The 21,407-nt window shown below is 51.1% G+C and overlaps 6 protein-coding genes across 6 annotated transcripts; 2 read left to right on the top strand and 4 right to left on the bottom strand.

Moving 5' to 3' along the window:
* Window positions 1–206: 206 nt before the first annotated feature.
* Window positions 207–842, bottom strand: Triagg1_79 (uncharacterized protein; the record flags this gene model as incomplete). Its single annotated transcript, XM_062895798.1, has 1 exon — window positions 207–842. The coding sequence occupies one exon, from the start codon at window positions 840–842 to the stop codon at window positions 207–209; it is 636 nt and encodes a 211-aa protein (XP_062760429.1).
* Window positions 843–1,579: 737 nt separating this feature from the next.
* Window positions 1,580–2,602, top strand: Triagg1_68 (transcriptional regulator family: Fungal Specific TF; the record flags this gene model as incomplete). Its single annotated transcript, XM_062895687.1, has 3 exons — window positions 1,580–1,931; window positions 2,006–2,310; window positions 2,375–2,602. The coding sequence occupies 3 exons, from the start codon at window positions 1,580–1,582 to the stop codon at window positions 2,600–2,602; spliced, it is 885 nt and encodes a 294-aa protein (XP_062760418.1).
* Window positions 2,603–3,143: 541 nt separating this feature from the next.
* On the bottom strand, window positions 3,144–5,762 carry Triagg1_57 (uncharacterized protein; the record flags this gene model as incomplete). The annotated part of the gene is made up of 3 exons (XM_062895576.1): window positions 3,144–3,456; window positions 3,536–4,656; window positions 4,710–5,762. The coding sequence occupies 3 exons, from the start codon at window positions 5,760–5,762 to the stop codon at window positions 3,144–3,146; spliced, it is 2,487 nt and encodes an 828-aa protein (XP_062760407.1).
* Window positions 5,763–6,508: 746 nt separating this feature from the next.
* On the top strand, window positions 6,509–8,084 carry Triagg1_46 (uncharacterized protein; the record flags this gene model as incomplete). Its single annotated transcript, XM_062895465.1, has 4 exons — window positions 6,509–6,804; window positions 6,867–7,441; window positions 7,516–7,836; window positions 7,918–8,084. 4 exons carry the CDS (start codon window positions 6,509–6,511, stop codon window positions 8,082–8,084), a joined length of 1,359 nt encoding a protein of 452 aa, XP_062760396.1.
* Window positions 8,085–8,369: 285 nt separating this feature from the next.
* On the bottom strand, window positions 8,370–16,089 carry Triagg1_35 (uncharacterized protein; the record flags this gene model as incomplete). Its single annotated transcript, XM_062895354.1, has 10 exons — window positions 8,370–8,843; window positions 8,926–10,864; window positions 10,955–11,188; window positions 11,250–11,695; window positions 12,591–14,730; window positions 14,815–14,905; window positions 14,972–15,108; window positions 15,485–15,589; window positions 15,642–15,894; window positions 16,068–16,089. 10 exons carry the CDS (start codon window positions 16,087–16,089, stop codon window positions 8,370–8,372), a joined length of 5,841 nt encoding a protein of 1,946 aa, XP_062760385.1.
* Window positions 16,090–18,220: 2,131 nt separating this feature from the next.
* Window positions 18,221–20,393, bottom strand: Triagg1_24 (uncharacterized protein; the record flags this gene model as incomplete). The annotated part of the gene is made up of 3 exons (XM_062895243.1): window positions 18,221–19,053; window positions 19,156–19,436; window positions 19,540–20,393. 3 exons carry the CDS (start codon window positions 20,391–20,393, stop codon window positions 18,221–18,223), a joined length of 1,968 nt encoding a protein of 655 aa, XP_062760374.1.
* Between the last annotated feature and the right edge of the window lie 1,014 nt (window positions 20,394–21,407).

The raw sequence follows: 21,407 nt of genomic DNA, 5'->3' as shown, positions 1-21,407 counted from the left end.
AGAATCTTCGTATTGGACAAAGCCGACATATTAAGAGTAGGATGAGTATAATCACAAAGGTTTATGCGAGATAATTATCAGTGACATTGGATATGAAGCTGCAACCAAATCATTTTCTATCGTGTAACCGATGTTCTCAAAGAAGATCAATCCATTGTGCTCCAATATTCCTTGATAGAAGGATTACATATATCAGTTATCCATGTCTATTTTTCTTTAGCTGCCGGGGGATTCTTGATTGCCTCTTTGAGCTCCGCGAAAGCCTTTACAATATCCTTCTTATTCTCAGTGGTCCAAACCTCGCGGGATTTCTCCCCTAGCTCGCCCTTATGCATGGCAGCAAAGATGTCTGATGTTTCACCATTCTTTGCAAATATGAGCTGAGGCCGTGTAGGGCTCACGCGAAGCTCTGTTCCTTCAAGCGAGACCTTGACTTGTTCCGAAGCATTCTTGCCGCCCGTCATGCCGTAGCTTACGATGGCTGCTGGCTTCCCGATCCACTCATTCCTCAAGTAGTCAATCGCATTCTTTGTGCTTCCCGCCACGCCGTAGTTGTATTCGGGAATGACCAGGATGTAGGCGTCGTATTTGGAGATTTCGGCACTCCAGTGGCGGCTGTGCTCGTTGGCATAAGTTGCCTGGGAGGGAACTTGGTACGGAACAACGCTCTCGTCGTAGATTGGCAGCTTAAAGTCTGCAAGGTCAACCAAGGAGAGCTTGGTCTCGTTTCCGTCTTCCTTTTCAAGAATGTCTTTGACAATGTTGGCAATTGACGGCCCAACTCTAACAAGTCTGGTGCTAGTGATGATGATGGCCACGTTAACCTGCTTAGATGCAGCCATTGTGATTTAGGCTCAGAGATGAATTCTTGGTGTGACTATAGTGATAAAGAAGAATAGCAATCACTAACTAGATACATTCCAGGCTTCTTATACCTCCGGCCAGTTTCAAGTCCGCAATAATAATGCGGAGAAACATTCTCCGCCTTTGATGCAATAATTATCAACACTTTGACACAATATAATTCCGTGCAATCTACTCCAGTCTTCTAATTGTCCAGGGTATGCCGTTATTCCCAGTTTAGAAAGAGTACATGAGTACACGTGGGGGCATCCTCTACACCCAGGATTACCCAAGTATTTTATACATGATATCCAGGCATTCTGGCCTTGGAGCTGTTCATAACTGCGAGTATCTGTACGGAGAGTAAAGTTTCTTATGCTGAATTCTCGGCATCTTGATTAATATGGGGGTTCTTTTGTAAAACCCCGAAATAATCCTGGTAAGCGGGGTCTATCCAAATCAGGAAAGAGTACGAAGGTACATTGATCAAAGCAGCAAAATGTTTTGTAAACGTCGGAATTTCAGCGATGGCATCACACAAACACACATACAAGAGAGATTTAGGACAAGCACTTCCTCCACCACGCCCTGGATCATACTCCGTCATATTATCTCACGCGATTATTCCGATCTCAACCCCCCACGTTAGTACGCGAGCCGCTTGGGCACAGCTGGTTCTGCATGATGCGCTCTCGTCTGTAGCTGAACGAGGCTCAACTCCGGAGTGCTGCTACCAATGGAGAGCAAGATTGAGTTTATAAATTTGTCACATCCTTCGCAAGGAGCTTCTTCCAAGTTACAACGCCGCGCGTACTCACATGCCGCTCGGGTATCTCATGCCAGAGTGAAGCATGCTCGGAAAGCCGCGAACCAGGCCAACAATGTGGAACCGAGTATTCCGCCTGTGAAGAAAGGTCAAGCCGGTGAAGCCACAGAGCGGAGGGACAACCATTTGGTCAAGATTGGACCCAAAAGGTGCCCTGTTGTGATTCCCAACCCTGTCGGTCAGCTCACATCTAGTCGGCGGGATCCTTTTGGATGCTTTGCTAGGCCACTTTCGCCGCTGGAGCACTACCTCTTTGACCATTGTAAGTTGGTCTGTCGCTTGTCATTGGTGGTTCAGCGGAGATGTTCTCTCATTTCGCTGATTAATAGACTCCAGATATCACAATAGTCACTACCCAGTATGGATCCAAGTGCATGATACTCAAGGATCCAAGCATCCACCACCACCAGCTCCGGATAAGCTGGATCCGGCTAGCCATATCCAACGCGGACCTGTTGAGCACTACATTCTTATCCACCTGCCGCCATTTACATCAAGTCTACCAGAAAGAGGAGTATATTACGTTGGCGATGCAGTATAGAATCCTCTGCATTCGCGCTATTAGAGAGGCTATTGATGCTGGGAATTGCTCGACGAGAGACTCGATAACTGCCACCATTATATCCTTGACATTAGATGAGGTAAGTGCCTGTTGTATAACCGAATACTGATAGAATCTGACATGGACTAATGCCAGATGTATAGATACAAGCTGGCAATATCGCTGCATCTAGGCAGCATGTACGTGGGCTTGCAGAAATAGTTCACTCTTCTGGAGGGCCGCAAACACTTGGTATGAATGGGTTGCTGAAGCACCTGTTTGAGAAGCTGGCATACGACATGGGGCTTCTTCTCGACGAAGAAGCAAGTCCAACTGGGCTCATCGATTATGTCGCTCAAGGCGGGATTAACATGCCCAGTATCGCTACCTAAGGTAGAAACAAGAACCACACTTACAATCTGGCGAGGTTGTCATCTGTCATGATTACAAAATTCCGATATACTTGCACAGCGTCTCAACTTCCACTTCTCCATACATCATCATATGAACGTTCAAGAGCATCAGAGGGGTACATATGTGACATTGGCAACGTTGATAACATCATCACCGAGGCCGAGTAACCCCACCAGAGTCCATCACGACTCCACGACGAGTTGAGCCCACAAAAATCATCGCCAGGTGCCAAAAAATGAGTTTCTATGCGTAATCTGGGAATCGAACCCAGGGCTCCCCGACGTTGCTCGGATGGCAACGGAGAATTTTACCACTAAACCAATTACGCTTGAATGAAATACAAGCGCCCAGTTCTCGGTATATGCAGCTTCTCACCATTCAAGATGGACTCATGGTTAGTTGGTACTGACGAACGCTTCATATAACTATTAATACTAGGCCTCAGATATTTCATACATGTATCATGGAAAAAATGCAACGCGAAAAGATCCAATCCCCAAACACAATCGTAGGTGCCCTTCAATCTGTCCCCGGGCTAGGATGCTCAGTCGACTGAATCCCCCAGCTATCAACCTTGGTCAGATTGCGGCGACTAGTATCCCGACTCAGAATTCCTGGAAATATCATCGGATCATTTCCAGAAATGTGCACATCCGCAGCTGAACTGGGCGTCTTACGAAGGGACGATGCTTCTGATGTTGGGCTCGTGATGCTTGACGCAGCTTCTGTCGCGCCAGAGGAGGGGATATTTCCAACGGATGATTTCGAGGCCAGTTCGGCACTGATGCTCTTCTTCTCTGCATTTGGATCAAATGCGGCGTATCGGCTCAGTCTGTACAGCAGCCATTAAAAAAAAAATGATCAGCAACACATTCTCATAGCAACAACAAGAGAAGAAGAAAGACACTTACACCTCTCGCTCCGTCAACAAGGTAGAATACCTAAACTCCTCTCTCCGGTCGGGAACATTCGTCTTGGCCATGGTATTTCCTTCTCTGCCAGGCTTGTCAAAGCAGGGTCCCAGCCACTGCGCCTTAACCGCCGCCTCGTAACCGCTCTGCTTGACCGAGTTCTTGGCCAGCTCGCACATGTCTGTCGGGCTGAGCTTGTAGATTTGCGCGGCGACAGCGTATTCCTCCATCAGAGGCTCCTTTGTGTATGCAAACTGCAGAGGGTCGTCGGTTGAGAGGGACACGTTGAGACCTCGTTTGAAGTACTGAGGGAACGGGTTGCGGTCGTATGACAGGAACAAGGCGTTATTGCTCAACGGCGACATGGCCACTCCGATCTGTTCCAGGTAAAACACATACTGCAACAACGGGACCTTTCGGAGCAGCACTCCGTGGCTGATGCTATGACAGCAAAGCGTCGCGACGGCCAAATGCTCCGGGTCTCCAGCTTCAGCGCAGTGCGGCCGCAGGATAAGAGTGTTGAAGCCACGCTTCCGGCGGAAAGAGTTGAGAGACGCCATGTTGGCGAAGAGATAGTAGATCCAGTAGTTGTACGGCGGGTTCTGCTTCGTGTTCCACTCCTTTGGGACCGGAAACTTCCTGTATAGGCGCCTCTCAATCTTGCTCTCGTCGTCGACGCTGTCGAGACCGACGACGCGCTGGAGGAAAATGTGCAGCTTCGGGTGGCTGGACGGGTCCTTGGTAACTTCAAACAGTGGCTGGAAGACGTTGGTGACGACTTGGTCAAACGACTCCATCAAGCCATTGTCCTTGTAAACATCATACAGCCGGGGAATCTGGATGAGCCAGCGGACGTTTTGCGAAAACAGCTTGTTATCGACGACCCAGGCTGCAAGTTTGTCCCATTCATCTAGTGATTTACCATAGATGGATAGACGCCACTCAGCCATTTGGTACTTGCTGGCTTCCAGATCGGAAATGACTTCTTTGGTAAGCTCGGCTAGATAGCGGCCCTTGATTAGGTTGTCCGTTTTCAAGAAGATTTCTCGAAGTCGAGATTCTCCAACGGGGTTGTATTTCAAGTTGAACTTGTCAAATCGGTGGAAAGAGTCCACGTGGGCCTGTTTCCAGTCAGCTCACAAAGTCATCATCTAACAAGTCGTAGATGACATACGTGCATATCAAGCGTATCAATACTCAAATCATACGCCGTAAGATTAATACTAGCAAACACCTCGGCAAGCGTCAAGTGCTTCCCGTCACGGAACAAGACAACCTCATCAGGGTTCTTCTTCATCCTGCTCTTGATGAAGCGCAGCAAGTGCTTCTGGTTCATGGACGCCGAGTGGTGCACGTGAGTGTCTACTTTTCGGACGTTGTAAAAGTCTCTGTGAGGCACCTTTTTGCTGTCGGCAGTTTCCTGATACTCGTTTAGAAGTGCATACAGGTTAAATTTGCCTTCGAGGTATTGGAGGCGGCGGAAGGCGAAGCTCTTGCTAGGCCCGTCTGACGAGGCGGTAAGGATGCTGTCGAGGTCCATGTAGAACTGCCTGATGGTTGGGATTTGGAAAGCGGGTGTTTCGGAATCGGCACCCTCAAAGACCTCGTAGACACCAGCATCGCTCAGCTTGAACGTCATGCCGTCGTCGTTTGAAGGCAGCGGCAGGACATGCTCCATGTCGAAGCCATCTCCAGGCTTGTCTCCAGGGGGATAAATCTGCCAGTCGGCACCATTTCTAGGGTCATCGCCATATCGCTGCAGCGAGAGGGCCATGTATCTTTGCCTCAGCGCGATAATGTCTTCGATGCTCCTGGAAATAGAGCTCAACTCTGCCGTCACCTGTGGCTGAGGGTCGAGGAAGTTGATATTGGAGATTCCCCTGGTGGCCTCAGCTGCAAGTCTAGCACTGTCAAGTCCAGGCACAGAAGCCTTGCCAAAAGATTCGGACAGCGCAGAGTCGCCCTCATATTCCAGGCCGCCGCTTGATGCCAGCGCTGCAACGGGGTCATTATACGAGGACGACACTGGGTCCGCAGCACCGGAGCTGTCTAGCTGGCTTCGCTGATAGAACAGCTTAGCGTCAGCCTGAGACATTTGCCGCTCAACGACAGAGTCGTAAAAGGTCGTGCGTTGAGGAATATCTCTTGGAAGCACGCCATCTTGAGGAGTCTCGGGCGGCTGAGGGGTATTTTCTCTGTCACTCTCTTCTCTGTGGTGAGAACACATTTTGGGAGGAGGGAAATGACCCAACCACCACGGCCTTTTATTTTACGGCTGAAGAGGTGAGGGATGGTGGTTTTTGTTCTTTGTCTTTCTAGAGGATTGGCGTCAATTAATGTTTATTTGATACAATTACAACTATGAACGGCTGACGACATTTCCGAGGCACACGTTGACGTAAGACAAGACAACAGCTAAAAACAGGCTTTGAATAAAAGTGCGAAAACTCAACGAAACAAAAAGAAAAGAGAAAAAAAACCAAAGAGAAAAAGAGCTCCACGTACCAGAGCAAATGAAGGACGGTTGCAATTAATTTAGAAAAGAAAAAAGATATGATAGATAGAGGGTAAAGCAAATTAACAACAACGGGCAATAGCAGTAGCACAAGAATATCGTCGCCAATTTGCGAAACCTTTTTTAAGTTTTGGAAATCTCCCCAAACAAGAGCGACGTCTCCCAGCTCTTTATACTCCAAAAAGCCCCTACTAAAAAAAAAACAAATGAGTCAAAAGCATAAAATACACTGAACTAATGACACACAAAAGAGCCGCTCCGGGATCCGCTTCGGCCGGCCGCCACCGAAGCCGCAGGTGAGCCACGGAGGGTGCCTATAAGCGGGGATATGCAGCAATCAGGGATGAGCCGTATCAGTCGTATCTGCGTGAATGAGTCTCACGCCGGAGGAATGGAATTGAATTGTATCGAAAACATTGTTTGTTCATCATCAATTACACCAATCACAATAAAAAAAAATGTCCAGCTCCAAAACAGCAACCCTAACAGTAGAACCTCCACAACCCTCCTCAGCCCCCATCGAGCTAGGAACCATCATCCACGAAGCTCAACCCAGACAATCTTGTTCCAATGCCGTCGCAGATCCAGAAACAGGAGGACAAACATCCGACCCTCAACCCCCTCTACCCATCTTCAAGATCCTAGTCTCCGGATTCTCCTTCTTCTGCGCCGGCCTGGATTCAGCAACTCTCGGCCCATTAGTACCACACATTCTCGACGCGTTTTCCATCGGCACAGGTCACATCGCCATCATGTAAGTCAAATCCTTCTTTATACAAAACTTCCGTCGCATCTAAAAACAAAATCAACCGCCAGCTACGCCAGCATCTTCGCAGGCTGGCTCCTCGCAGCCCTCACAAACCCCTTCCTCGCAGCCCACCTCCACCTCGGCAAGCTCCTCCTCATCGGCGCCCTCTTCCAAGTCCTTGCCCAAACCCTCCGTCCATGGGCTCCCTACTCCCTCTTCTTCGCCACCTTCTTTTTCCAGGCCCTGGGCATGGCCTTCCAGGACACCCACTCCAACACGTACGTCAGCGCTGTCCGGGATTCCCATCGCTGGCTGAGCTTCATCCACGCCATGTACGCGCTAGGAGGCCTCGTCGGTCCGCTCATCTCGACGGCTATTGCTACTGCTGAGGGGGGCCGTGAAGGGGGTTGGAGAATGGTGTACTACGTGACTCTCGGGACTTGTGCTTTGAATCTGGTTGCCGTTGCGCTGGCCTTTGGGGATACCCTCTTCCTCATGAAATCACAGTCCGCAGAGGCCCAGCGTGAAGAGAGACGCAACAAGGAGGCGTTACAGGAAGTAGGCCAACTCCTCAAGCTAAAGAACGTCTGGCTCATGAGCGCCTTTTACTTTTTCCAATCGGGTGCCTGGTCCACCTCAGGAGGTATGAGTCCTTCTTCCACTTTCATCTACACAACACCACAACCCAACACATCAACTAACGTAAATCAACAACAGGCTGGGTCGTCGAATACATCACCCAACGCCGCCACGGCAAACTCTCCCAAGTCGGCTACCTCCCCACCGGCTTCTGGGCCGGCGTCGTCCTCGGCCGCACCCTCCTCGCCGAGCCGACCTTCCGCCTCGGCGAGCAGCGCATGATCCTGCTCTACAGCCTCGCCACCCTCGTCCTCCAGCTGCTCTTCTGGCTGCTCCCCAACCTCGTCGCCAGCGCCACCGCCTACGCCCTCATGGGCTTCTTCTTCGGACCTTACTTTGCCACGGGCATGAGGGTGTCGGCCAAGATTATCCCGAGAAAGGTTCAGTCTACAGGACTGGGTGGGTTTCCTCTTCTTTCTCCTTCAAAGTACTCAGACGGATAAGACTCAAGTATTGATGCTTACAATTGGTGTGAATCAGGCCTCATCTTTGTTCTGGCACAAGCTGGTGCCGCCATCTTTCCCTCGTTTACCGGCCTCATTGCAACCAGTGCTGGTGTTCAGGTTCTGCAGCCAATTGTTACCGCCTTGATTGTCGGCGGCGGCGTGTGCTGGTGGCTTCTTCCAGACGTCACTTTAAAGGAATGATTGCGTTTTGTGTAGTCAAGTGTTTGACATACTATGTTTTAGTTGTTTTATACGCATGTACTTTGGACACGGGCACGTATACATTCTCCCAGATGGGCATTTCCAGTTTTGTGCAGACAGGGTGTCACAACTTATACGACAGCATATATCTTCACCACGGTGTATTAGCAATGGTAAACTGGTATCATATGCTCAAAGACCGGCCAAAATTTCTTCCCCCGTTCTCTTTTTATTTATTTCATTTGCATTGCCGTGATATATCCCTTCAAAGAGGAGTGAGCCCACCTACTTCGAATATCCATTGGTCTTGACCCAGTCTGCCACGTCCTGGCGGTCTCGCTCCAACCAGGAAATCTTGGATCGGATGGCGTCCTTGCTCTGTGCAAGCGACTGGTCGTAGCCGTTGTTGTTCTTGCCGCTAAAGAACTTCTCGACGCGGGCCAGCTGCTCTGACGTGGTGAAGCCAGATGTCAACAGCGACACCATGGAGCTGAGCATGGGCAGGGTGGGTGGGTGTCGCTTGTAGAGCTCCTCCCAGTTCTCCGTCATCCAAGTAAACAGGGCTTCGATACCCTCCGGATGGGTGCGCAGGCCCGAAGCAGGCATGTAAATGTCTTGGTCCTTGACCTCGCCGTTCAACAACAGGGCCAGGGTCCTCTTGATAAGCTCGGGGTCCTTGGCTCGGCCCAGAGACCGCAGACAGGTGTTGCGCTCATCGCTGTTGGTCGAAGCATGGTACAGCTCAATGATCTTGTCATACTACGCGCGCATTGTCAGTACAACTCCATTCCTATGCACATCTCCTCGCTACTTGCTTGGATAAGAGGGGATAAAAACTTACTTCTTCCTTGCCGCCAAACTTGAGAGCAATTGCAAAAACGCTCTTGCGAATATTGGGGTGAATCGCCGACTTGTCGCCAGCAATGAACTTGGCAAACATTTCCTTGGAGGCTGAAATGATTTTCTCGTCGCCGCTCAAGCCAGCGCTGCCAAAGAGTGTAGCCTTGAACTGCTGCTCAACATGGCCGTCCGAGTCGGAAAACTCCCATCCAAGCTCATGGGCCTTTGAGCTGACAATTTCTCTCAAGAATGCTCGGACACCGTCCCGAACGGCTTGGTCTTCAAATAGCCAGGCAGCTTGGATCGATCCAATTCGAGAGATGATCTCGTTCCACACGACAAACTCCGTCTCCGCGTCAAATCCCTTGAGGAGGTTAAGGACGCCAGACGTCTTTCCGTAGCCGGAGCTGGAGAGAGCGGCAGCATCTGCAATCATGCCGGTCCTATCCTCCGTGGACAAAAGACCTTCCTTTGCGGCCCTGCCCAGCTTCTCCAAGCGGCTAGGCGAGTAGAGAGTTCGGTAGATTCCAGTGTGGTTGGCATTGAGCTTGAAGAAGTCGGTACTGGGCAGTTTGAATTCTTGCTCTCGCTCCTTCAAAGCAATGGTCTCATCAACACCATCCTTGGTCTTGAGGCCCAAGAAGACGGGGTACAGGGTGGTGTCTTCCTCGGGCTTCACGTCACCGGTACGGAGGAAGCGGTTCTGCTTCACGTGGATAGAGCTCTCGCCTTCCTTCTCGGTGACAGTGAGGACTGGGTATCCGACCTTCTTGGTCCAAGCAGTCATGACCTCGTGGACAGGCTTGCCGCTAACCTCGGCCAACGAGTCCCAAAGGTCGCTAGTCTGGGTGTTTCCATAGGCGTACTTGTTCAAGTACTTGCGGACACCCTCCAAGAACTTGTCCTCTCCAAGGTATGTGGAGATCATGCGGAGCACACAGGATCCCTTGGAGTAGGAGATGGCATCGAAAATTTGGTTGATCTCGTCAGCACGCTTGACGGGCACCTCGATCGGGTGACTGCTTCGGAGGGAGTCGAGCGACAGAGCAGACTGCAAATCATCCGTGACGTATGTTTGCCAAACGCGCCACTCGGGATAAAAGATGTTGCAGGAATACCACGAAGCCCAGGTGGCGAATCCTTCATTGAGCCAGAGGCCCTCCCACCAGTCCATGGTAACCAAGTTACCGAACCACTGGTGTGCCAGCTCATGCTGGACAACCTCGGCCACGCGCTGCTTGGTGGCGGCGCCGCTCGCCTTCTCGTCCAGCATCAAATCGACAACTCGATAAGTGACCAGACCCCAGTTCTCCATGGCTCCCTGAGCAAAGTCGGGAATGGCGACTTGATCCATCTTGGGGAGGGGGAAGTCGACACCAAAGGCCTTTTCGTAAAACGCAAGAGTTTTGGCGGCCAGGTCAACGGAGAAGCGTCCGTGTTCAATGTCCTGGCCGGGAGGAGCATAAACTCGGACGGGGACTCGGAAGTCCCGCGACTCAATGTAGTTGAGCTCGCCGACGACAAAGGCGACGAGGTAGGTGGACATGAGAGGCGAGGGGTTAAAGTGGACAGCCTTTTTGGTTCCCTTGGAAATCTTGGACTGAACTTCAGTTTCAGAGGCAACGTCCATGTTGCTCAAGCACGTCAAGTTCTTGTCGGCAACGAGCGTGACGGTGAACTTGGCCTTGAGCGCCGGCTCGTCAAAGCAGGGGAATGCTCTGCGGGCGTCGGTGGGCTCCATCTGGGTGCTGGCCAAGATACCCTCAGTACCATCTGGCCTCTTGTATGTAGAGCGGTAGAAGCCCGCCATCTTGTCGTTGAGCTGGCCGGTGAAGTCGATTTGCAGCTGCACCTTGGTGCCCTTTTCGAGGGTGTGGGAGCCGCCAAGGTCGAACTTGGTCACTTGGGTAGCTTCATCGTAGGTGACGGCAGGCGTGGCACTGTAAAGGCGGCACACGTAACTATTAGCACTTCTAATTGTCTTTGTAACGAATAGAGCTGCGGCAATGGCAAAAGGACAGGTTTCTCACCTAACGGCCTGGCCACCAGAGGAGAGCTTTGCGCCATGGATATCCAGCTCGAGAGTGTGGAGGGAGATGGAGTTGGAGGTCTCGGCAACGTCAAGATCGATGACGACAGAGCCGTTGTACGTCAGCTTCTCAAAGTCGGGCTCGACCGTCAGGTGGTAATGACGAGGGATCACGTTGGCGGGCAGCAGCTCGCGGCCCTGGACGGCGGCCGAGGCCGAGCCCTCGAGACCAGCTCTGGATCGACACATGGCGGAGCAGAAGCGAGCAGACGAGGGAGTCGGAGCAACGGGAGGACGTCGAGCAAGACGAAGGCGCGGGAACGGCGACGACGACGACGACGATGATAGTGATAGTGAGAGAGGAGAGGAGAAGAGTGAGGATGATGCGGATGATGCGGATGCTGATGGAGGGGAAATGGAGGAGTGAGAAGAAGAAGAAGAAGAAGAAGAAGAAGAAGAAGAAAGAGAGGAGAATGAAGAAGAGCTGGAGAATGCAAGAGAAGAAGAAAGTGGCCTCTTGCGAAGAGAAGGCGGTGACGGTGTATAAGAATGAGGAGAGGAAGCAGAAGCAGAAGCACGGCAGGCGACACACCAGCCCGAGGAGCTCCTGGACCTCGAGAGCCCCTCCAGCTTGAATGGCGGGGTCGGTCGCAGCGTCAGTGAGTGGCGGGGGGGCCTTTTGGCGGCCCGGAGAGGCTGCAGCCACCCCATGCTGTATTGAGCTGTTGCTGTCGGCCTGGTGCTGTAGAGAGTAGAGAGAGCCCTGGAGGGGTTCGCTTCAGGGGAATGGAATTGACGTTGTGCACTCTCCAGTGGTAATCTCTGCTGCCCGTGCTTTGTTCAGGTTTCCAAGGTTCTTATTGACACCCAACCCCGACCTTGATAAGATCAAATGTCACGTCTGCAGAGCGCACGGCTATGCTATGCCATGCTATGCTATGCCATGCAATGAAAAACAGCAGCTCACGCAAGGAATGGATGTCCCGAAAATTTCAGTCCGGCCCAGGCTCCGAGGATTAACCATGAAGATCCATCACAAAAGATCCCTGGAGTTGGTGGGGCAGAGAGGCAAACAGGCCACTTTCGCTCTTCTCGTGGAACAGGGACTTTTGCCCTTGCTCCTTGACACGGTACGCAAAGGGAAAGGTGCTGCGGTTTGACGCGGTGAGATTGAGGCTCAATGACACATGAATTTGAGGTGAAGACGAAGTAGAAGTGGGTTACCTGTAAGTAGGTGTTACATACTAATATATAAAAGCACAAAGTTTATATTGAAGGGGGACATGTGTGTGCCATTGACGTTCTATATATGCTATTGCTGGGTAAGGTATTGATGTATGCAGTCAGCTGGAGATCATTTGGGTTATTAAGGCAGTACAAAAAGGCATCCAATTTCCTCCCAGGCCCAATTGAGCTCACTATTACAAAGGAAATGCGTATATCTAGAATTGGATCAACCAATCCCAAGATGTTATCCAAAAATACAGAAAATCGGCTCCAAAGGCGATATAAACCATGTAATAACGCCAAAGGAACCCCAGTCAACGCTAACAATTATGCGGGCAAAGAAGATGAAAACCATCCCTTAGTCTTCATGCGACCCGTCAGTATGTACAAGTTCAAACGGGAGGCTGTACATCAGATCCAGAGTCATCCACAGGCGTGGCATAAGCTGGCGCAGTGTGATAAGACTCCGGAGTCTCATACAGCGTGGAAACTGTATGGGCATTATAATCCCCATCAGCGCAAAGTAAAGCAGTTCGAGCGGGTGTTGGACTAGTATAATCCACTGGTGCACCACGATTCTCCGGAGACGCATAGCCCTCCGAGGGTGACGTGTAAGTATTAGAAGGGCTATTAGCCGTAGGAAAAAGCACAGAGGAAGGCGTGCCATATCCCGCCGGAAGAGTCAAGCTTTGTTCAGTGCTCTCGCGGCTTTCCGGAGAGCGATATGTGGCGGGAGTTGCATAAGTCGAGGGAGCATTAAATGGCGCGGCAATGCCATACCCTAATAAAGGTTCATGAGAATTGGGTGTGGTATACAGTGCTGCATTATGATAACCTGGCCAAAAAAGATGTGGCGTGGAAGTGTCGTGAGTCGTAGTATTCGGAACGATTTGAGAAAAAGATGAGGGCGTTAGTCCGGTGAAAGGCTCTATATTGGATGCAGAGGCATCCGGAATGAACTCGGAAGATTCAGATGGACTAAGTGTCGAAAGAAATAAGGGGTCAACATAAGTTGGCATGGCTGCATTATAGGTCAGAGATGCGCCCGCAGCATAGACTGTAGAATAGTCCAGGACATCGTTCAGAGGCACACTAGCCATGTGATTCAACGGTAAAGAAGCATCAGCAAAATTGCTCAGCGGCGCATTTGAGACTTGACCAGCCGGGACAGGCCCAAAGTAAGCGGGTGTCGTCGCAATATAGTTCGAAGCCGCAGATGTAATGTGGCCTGAAGACGGGGCCGCAACAACATTTGGAGATACGGCGGAAATGTAGCCTGGCGATGAAGTAGAAGCGTGCCTGGGAGACGCAGATTCAATAGGAGCGGCTGCACTTGCAACGCTTTCTGGAGTCAATGCTGTAACATAGCTTGGAGATGCAGATGACACTGAAGTTAGAGATGCCGATGATGGGTAATCCATGGGTGCAGGTTCCGCATTAATAGTGAATACTGTGGGTTCAGCAAGAGGAAATGTCGCGGGTATAGCTGAAATATTTTGGCAAGACGTGTTTGCCTGGTCTTTAGGCATCATGTGTGAATTCATGTTGCCGATATGTCCGTCAAATACCACGGTCGCACCACCATTGTAACTAGGTACCCCATATTCAGAATACGGAACAAGTTGTGATCCAGTTCCAGCATCAGACGCCGAGACCGGGATCTCAGCGGCTAGTAGATCCCACAAGCTAGGGCCCAAGGGAGCTTCAGGATCAATGTATTGAATATTCATCAGCGCACCACCCGAGGCTTGATCTGGTGCGGCTGATGGGACCGGTCGCGTGTTGTCGCTATTTGTATCGTCGTGACCACCATTCTCCAGCGAGCTCAAGTATTCTGTAGGCATTGAGCGAAATAGGTGCCTGACGATTCTCTGAACCATTCTGAACCCCAGCTTGGCAGAGTCTGACAAGAAGTAGAGCTTCCTCTGGAGCACCAGGGTAGTCTTGATGGCGCGGTAAACATCATCTCGGCGAGGAAGCGTCTGGGCTTTGTCGTTGAGCACCATGTTGCTCATCACAGTTGCGGCATCAACGAGAGAAAAGATGATGAAATGAAATCGCCCGTCCCGAAAGGTGAGGAATTTTAGCCAGTTGTCCAAGACTTGAACTAACAGCAAGGTCAAATCAACCGCAATCCTACGAAGCTCTAGCTCCTCCGCAGAAGACTCGTCGGTGTATGGCAGCGCCATGTGCGGCCGAAACGGGTTAAGAACCATCATGTATCCCATGGTGTAGTTGTAATGGCGGTGATACTCGATCCAGGCCTGCTTCTTGTCATTTGACGTGTCCGGGTTTGTCAATGCAAAGATGGGAGGGAAATTCCGCATCCACTCGTCAATCATGCCTTTGTATTCCATGACATCGCCGCGTGTTTTGATTTGGGCCGGGCAAGGGAAGCGGCCAGCTAATTTATGTACCAGGTCCGACTGCATCTTCATATGCATCAAAGGAGAGAATTCGCCGTCCGTTTCCAACGTCAATGATGGGCGTTTCGCATTACATTTGCTATGATCGACCAGTGTATCTCGAGCCAATCCGGAAGCTATCTGCCTGAACAATACGTCAGTTACAATGTCTAAATGCACGTACTACGCTTTGCTTCTAAGGCGAAAGAAAGGTCTGCGGAAAACTCACCAGTCCCAGGAGTCGATTACGCACCAAGCTCTCCGCCGTATTTCGAGTTCAAAGTTGGGCACGTTGTTTACATCTAGTTCCGTATCGAATCCTATCATGAGGACAAGGTCAGCGGCTATCAGCATAATGGGAGACCTGAGCCACGGAAACAACAAACCGAGTTCCTGGGCTTCACGAACGGCCGTATAGAACATATGACAGGCCTCGACAAACATGGCCTCGGCTTTGTACCAGTACGTCGAATGCAAGAGCCACAAGACATTGTTCTTGTGGTAATGACCGGTAGGCATGGCACTGTAGAGATAGCGTGCTGAATAATGAAAAGCCTCGGTACACTCCTGGCAGCTATGTCCGAGCATTTTCACGAGCTTCTTCTGTATGTCGACAGGTAAATGCTGACAGGCACACGCGCACATCATCAGTAACAGACACGTCCACGGACCGGGCAACGGTTGATTTCTGCCCCTTTTTTTCCACCAACGATTGTACTCCCTGCTGAAATCGGTTTTGTGAATCATGCCATAGTGCGGGTTTACGTTTTGGAAAAAGCTCAGTATGAGGGCATCTATGAGTAGGCAATCGCAGCGTCTGGTCAGTCGAAAGAGAACGATGTAGCATAAGTCGGAGACGGGAAGAGGAAATCGGTCGCCCTGACAGCAGACATACCTACGTGATTTCGGTCTTCTGGAAGAATGGAGAGTGCAGCGCGGAGTTCTGGGCAGGTCGCGGGCGAAAGGTAGTACTGCCTGCTGCGTCGAGGTCGGGGTTGTCTGGTCTGGAAAGGAGAGTAACGGGTAAGTATGGGATTTTCATCAACAGGTAGTAACTCTGATGATTCAACAAGCCGTACCTGTATAACGGGGGGAAGCTGCGTAGGTTGACCACCAGACTGCTCAGGTACGAGGGGGCCTGGGTTATCCGAGTTCACAGCGATGCCATCTTGACCAACGGAACCGAGTCCTCCATTTCCAGTGTCTTCATCAGATTCACCATCGGAACTGGAATCTTCGCTGCTGCCTCGAGATCGTTTCTTGGAAGCCCCAACTCCACCGGCTGTCTTGCTGGTAGTGGCACCACTCGCTTGTGGTGGTTGATTAGCTGGTTTCGATGGCTTTTCTTTAAAGTTGCAATTCCGTTGAACTCCCCGATTCTTGCAGTGTACACAAGGGAAGATGCGATTGCACTGGATGGTAGAAGAAGTCAATATACAGGTATCCAGAACTGCTGGGCGTCGTGACTCAAGGCGAGCGTACTTTTTGTTTCCTCCTTTGGCATTCGGTGCACGAAGTTTTGAATCGCTGGGGAGAGGCGGACTGATCCATGTTGGTAATTTCCCCCCCCTTTCAGCTCTTTGAGACTCTATAACTGGCTTCTTTCGCGGTGGTTGTGGGAAGTCAAGGAGAAGAGACGGAGAGACGACAGCGAAGGTTATATACACGCAACCCCGGTGTGGAACTGAATTAGAAGAGATAAATAGGGGCAGAGATGAGGAGTGAGAAAAGGAACAACAGCAACAAAACTGACGATGGAAAAGCACATTTTGGTGCTTCCAGCTGCCAAGGCGACGATCCAACGGTGCAGAAGGCCGAGCTGCTGCCATCTCGAAAACGGCACAAGAGAGACAGCGGCCCTTTGGTGGGGCTGAGAGCTTGAGCAAGAACGGCGGGAGCTGTCCGAAAGGGAATGGCGCAATCACGTGGTACATTAGCGGCGATTTCACAGTGGGTGCAGGAGAAGGATGATTGGCTGCGGATGTCGCAGGCAGTTCCCAAGGTGGCTTAGCGACCGTTAGGTGGTCCATGCCTGTGGGCCGTGGATGCGCAGATTGGATTTAGCGCACGTGCGCAGGGAGGAAGAAACACTGTGTACGAGATCCGAGAACCGGGAATGCCCTGACGGTGAATCGGATTGAGGGCATCTCAGCACTGATTCCTTCCAATGGCATCATGGAGATGGCTCGGGATCTGTCCGTCGGGAGGAGGCAAGTGCCTCGAGCCATGAGCTAAGATACGCTGAGATCTGCCGAGGCGATCCTGTTGCATGTAGTGCAGACCAGATCAGGTCAAGGCCAAGGCAGTATAATATATGGATACCTAGGTACTGACAGCCTAGAATGAATTGAGCTTCAGGGCCCTCTCTCAGCGCTTCATCCTTCCATCCACTGCATCGCCGAGATACAGGTACTGGCCTAGCTGAAAAATCCCCCGCGAGACAAGGGGATGTATGGATGAACCCGTTATATTAGCACTCTCAAGGCGTCCAGACAAAGGCGGCCAAGACACCAGAGGCCCCTCCATCTGTCCCAGTCTTACATCCTCTCCCGTCCGTCCAGACAAACAAGCATTTGACCAAACGCCAGATCCATATCCCGACCCTTGTCTTGTATACAGTGGAAATGCCACCCCTGCCCTTCAGCCGCAGCCACTCCGGCACCATCGGTTTGTTTGTTTCTTTGCATTGTTGAGCCATGGATGTCCCACGCTAAAATCTCGTACCCGGCGGGAGGGTCGCAACGGTTAGATTGAGATTGGCGATGCTTGCCGTTGTGGTATCGTGAACCGCGGCATCCCGCAGCGCGGCACCTGCTTTTCTGTGTACCAGTTACCCAAGTACAGAAGGGGTGGTTTGTCACATGTACATTTGCATGCACATTTACACGCACATTTACATGCACATCTACATGCACATCTACATGTAGCCTATAAGAGCCTCCATTTCCTATGCACTCCCCGATACGTGTATTCGGAACGCTACATCATCAAGATCACGGATATCCCAGCCCCTTTTGTAATGCGGCTGTCTGGCTGACCAGGAATGAGCCTCCTCTGCCGAACTCTCCTGAATGCAAAAACTCCAAGTACCTATTCATACTCATACGAGTACATGCACAGGACAAGCCACATGACATGGCTGGCCGCTTCGGTTTAATCTGTCGGCAGTTGTGGCTGTCTTTTTTTTTTCCTTCCGGGGTGTCGTGCAAAGCCGGTGAGAAGAGCGTCAACCATTTGAAACAGGAGCACCAAGTCAAACAACGAGAACCTAGGCTGGCCAATGACAAACTCCGGTAGTGACATGTTCCTTTTTCCCAGCCTCACTTCAACGAGCAGCATCCTTGTCTGCGCTGCATTAGTCCGTTAGTAGGGTTTCACCCTGTGACCGGGGAGTCCCTCAAGCATCAATCACATTCTCGCTGTTGAACCGACTGGAAAATGGGGGAAACGGAAACGAAATGATGGACAGCTTTTGATTCGTCGGCTCATCAAATCCTGTCTCATTGCTGTACTCGTACTCCATGCTCGTAACTATTCCTCATCAGAACATCACTGCATACTGCGTGCATATTCCCATCTCGCATGTACAGTACTTGCATGGATCAACCAGATCGACACACCTACAGTACTCACCGTCACTCTGACAATAGCCAGCCCGAGTCCATCACCGAATCTGGAGCCGTCATGGCTTCCAATTCCGGTGCCAAAAGCACATCCCCCAGAGTAACGTTGAACCCGTCATTGGCAGACGTCGGCGGCCACTCCAGTGTTGTATCCGATCGCACATCATCCCAGACTCGGTCCCGGTCTTGCTCCCGTTCCCGGCCCTGGACCTGGCCTTGTCCCTGGACTTGCTCCGCAGATGGCGCCTGGATGTTGCCCAGGTCAATAATTAAGATTACGTCCAGGTCATTGGCCATCCGACGTGGCGCTCTGGCTGGTCCCTGCTGCTTTTCTTGGCCAACAAGTTCCGGCTGCTGCACCCGGTGCTGTCTCTTGTGGCTCTTCATGCCTCCGAGAGAGAGCAGGACATTGGCCAGCGCGTCGAGTGCCATCTTTGGAATGCCGAATCCTTCTGCCCCTGTTGCCTGCTTGAAGAACTCTTCCGTCTGCCTGGCGTAGAACGAGAGTGCCAGCACCTCCTCGCTCACAAACTCGGACAGATACCCCCGTTGATGGTATACCGACTTCCACACTGTGATGATCTCCTGCAGCGCATAAAGAGCCCGGATGCTGGTGACGGTGGGACAGCGGCGATACGTTGCAATGTCAAAAAGTACCAGGGTGTCCAGAGCTGAATGACTAGACTGTATGAGAGACATGATGGCTCGGATGTAGGCCACGTCCCGAACAGCTGCCAAGGCTGGTGGCTGCGTCTCTGGGTGTGGTGCTGACCGCGTTGGACTGCATGTGACGGCCAGCTCGTAAAACTTGACGCGGCAGTAAAAGAAATGCATCCGGAGTGAGCCTACCATGTGTGTTGTCGTTAGCTAAAAGATTGAAACAAAGCCACTCCAGGCAGTGAAACTGGGTAGATGTACAGGTATGAACCCAAGAAGAAGCCCCTTACCGTTCAGTACAGGCTGAGCAGCATCTCTCCATCTGCCAAAGCGGCTCTCTAGTGACGAGATGGTATGTTGATCGACAAGGCTTGCAGCATCAGCTCCAGGCTGCGCCAATGATGCCTTGATTCTCACGGCTTCAACCCCCTCTGCTATCATCTGCAGTCGCACCCACGCAACCAACCGTTTGTCATCATCATTCACACTGTTCTTGTCAAAGGTATCCAAGCCCTTCCGCATACTTTCAGTCCAAACGATTGACATGGGTCGACGGAAGCTGACAGCGGCACTACCCGTCGGGTCAGCAATCCTTTCAGATTGTCTCAGCTGAGGCGAACAAACATCTCCAAAAAAAGAAGAAAGAAAAGAAGGGGATGTAACAGGTCGCTTACATCGACATGGTCAGATAGGCAGCAAACGACGTACGCCACTCAACGATGGTATGCTGCTCCACGGGTGAAATCTCCTCGCTCCACGGCCAGAGGCCCAGCTCACGCACCATCAGGCCTGCAGTCTGGATCCATGTGTAAAAGTTCAAGTGCCCCATGTCGTCGGGTGTGTCGTACCACTCAACCATGACCAGAATGGCCCGGACCAGCTCAACAGACTTGTGCCCACGGACCATGGCCTGCTCTGATAGGTTGCCTCGTAACTGGAAATGAAGCTTTCGAAAGAGGCCCGGGTCGGATGCTCTGCATGCTGCAGTGATGGCGGCGAGGAGTAATGTAGGTTGGCGTTTTCTTAGCCAGTCAAAGGTTTCGTGGCTGGAAAATGCCACGATGGGATACTGGGTAAGGACATTGCTGGCAAAGTCGTTGAACAGAGCTATAGCTTTGCCTGCTGATAGTAGGTCGGAGGCAAGCAGCCTCTCTAGAGACGACTGCAAGTGGCAACTATCCACCAGTTTGTCTTGTTGCTCTTGAGGCAACCACTTTCTGTCTTCAACCAGAGCTGCAGTTTCACCAGCATATGCACCGTTAATGTGTTGAGGCATTGGCGGCGGCGCTTCGATAACATTTCTGCTCAACCTTTGCGAGTCTATCGAGGCCTGCAGCTCTGCCAGGTGTTGCTCTAAAGCTGTGACGCGGGTGTCGGTGCGCTTTCTCCTTTGCCTTGGTGCAACCGTCTTGAAAACGCATTCGTTGTTGGTGGTGAAGCAGCGCTTACACTTGTTATGCTCGGCGAACGTCTCCAACGAGCAACGAAGCTTGGATGTACGGCACGAAAGGCAGGCATTCTTTTGCATCTTGAAGCGATGAGTCCTTGAACCTCTCAAAAGAAATTCAGCATTTGTGAACCAGCTCTCTGGGTGATGTTAGAAGACAAGTTGGCTCATCCGCCGCAGTCTCTTGAGAACCGCCCATCATCTCAGGTGTCCACAATCCGCCCAGAAATCTAGATCCGACCCGACCGCATGCTGGTATATCGTGTAGAGAGATTTTCCTAAAATTCGAGTGCGTGAATGATCGATGGAAGCTAAATTTCGTGCGACTAACTGAGTTTGGTAAATGATCCATATCAGGGTCGTCGTGGTGTACGGGATTCTGCAGTCCATGGTGGACTCTGACTTGGTGTCAATGCCGCCTAGTTTTCTGCTGGTCAATTCGGTTCCCGCAAGATTCTACCTCTTTCTAATGATGACAATCATGACATAGATGATGCTACGAGAGGAATTGAGAAATTTACTTGTGTCTGGTATATCCGACTGGTATCGGATATAGATATTCAAGGTAACGAAAGCTCAGCTTAAGCAACAAGATATGGCGTGAGGCCGGACATCTCGCGTTTCCGCAAGGAACTTCTTAGCCAATGGGAGAGAGCCGTAATGAATCATTTCGACGCTAATCGGCCTGACAGGAATATTTCGGTATCCGCCTGTAAGCACCGTAAACTTGGCCCTGCATTGGTTTCAATGAGTGCTCCCACGTTGATCAAGTTTCAATTATAGCTCAACTTTAAGTAAAGTCTTGGTGCCTTCTGCAAACCACAAATGTAGTCATATATCTCGCTCATTGTGACCCTTGCGAATAGCTGAATTATGTGATGCGCAGTACCGAAGCCGTCATATTCATTCGTCCTCACGCCCTCTATGCAGCAGATAGACACTGGATGGATATTGGCTCTACGTAAAGGTTTTGAGTGAATGGATCTCGTCTTTTGATGGTTCCGTGCTAAAGGCCGTGGCGACCGCTTAGTCCAACGTTATTTTCCCGCTTAGTAAGGTGCTTTTAAGAGGAATCTTACTCGTGTTGGTGGGATT

The sequence above is a fragment of the Trichoderma aggressivum genome (assembly GCF_033847375.1).
Source record: "Trichoderma aggressivum f. europaeum strain CBS 100526 chromosome Unknown scaffold_001, whole genome shotgun sequence".
Classification (NCBI taxonomy): Eukaryota; Fungi; Ascomycota; class Sordariomycetes; order Hypocreales; family Hypocreaceae; genus Trichoderma; species Trichoderma aggressivum.
The sequence above is the reverse complement of the archived record's forward strand: the minus strand, read 5'-3'. Positions and strand labels throughout refer to the sequence as shown.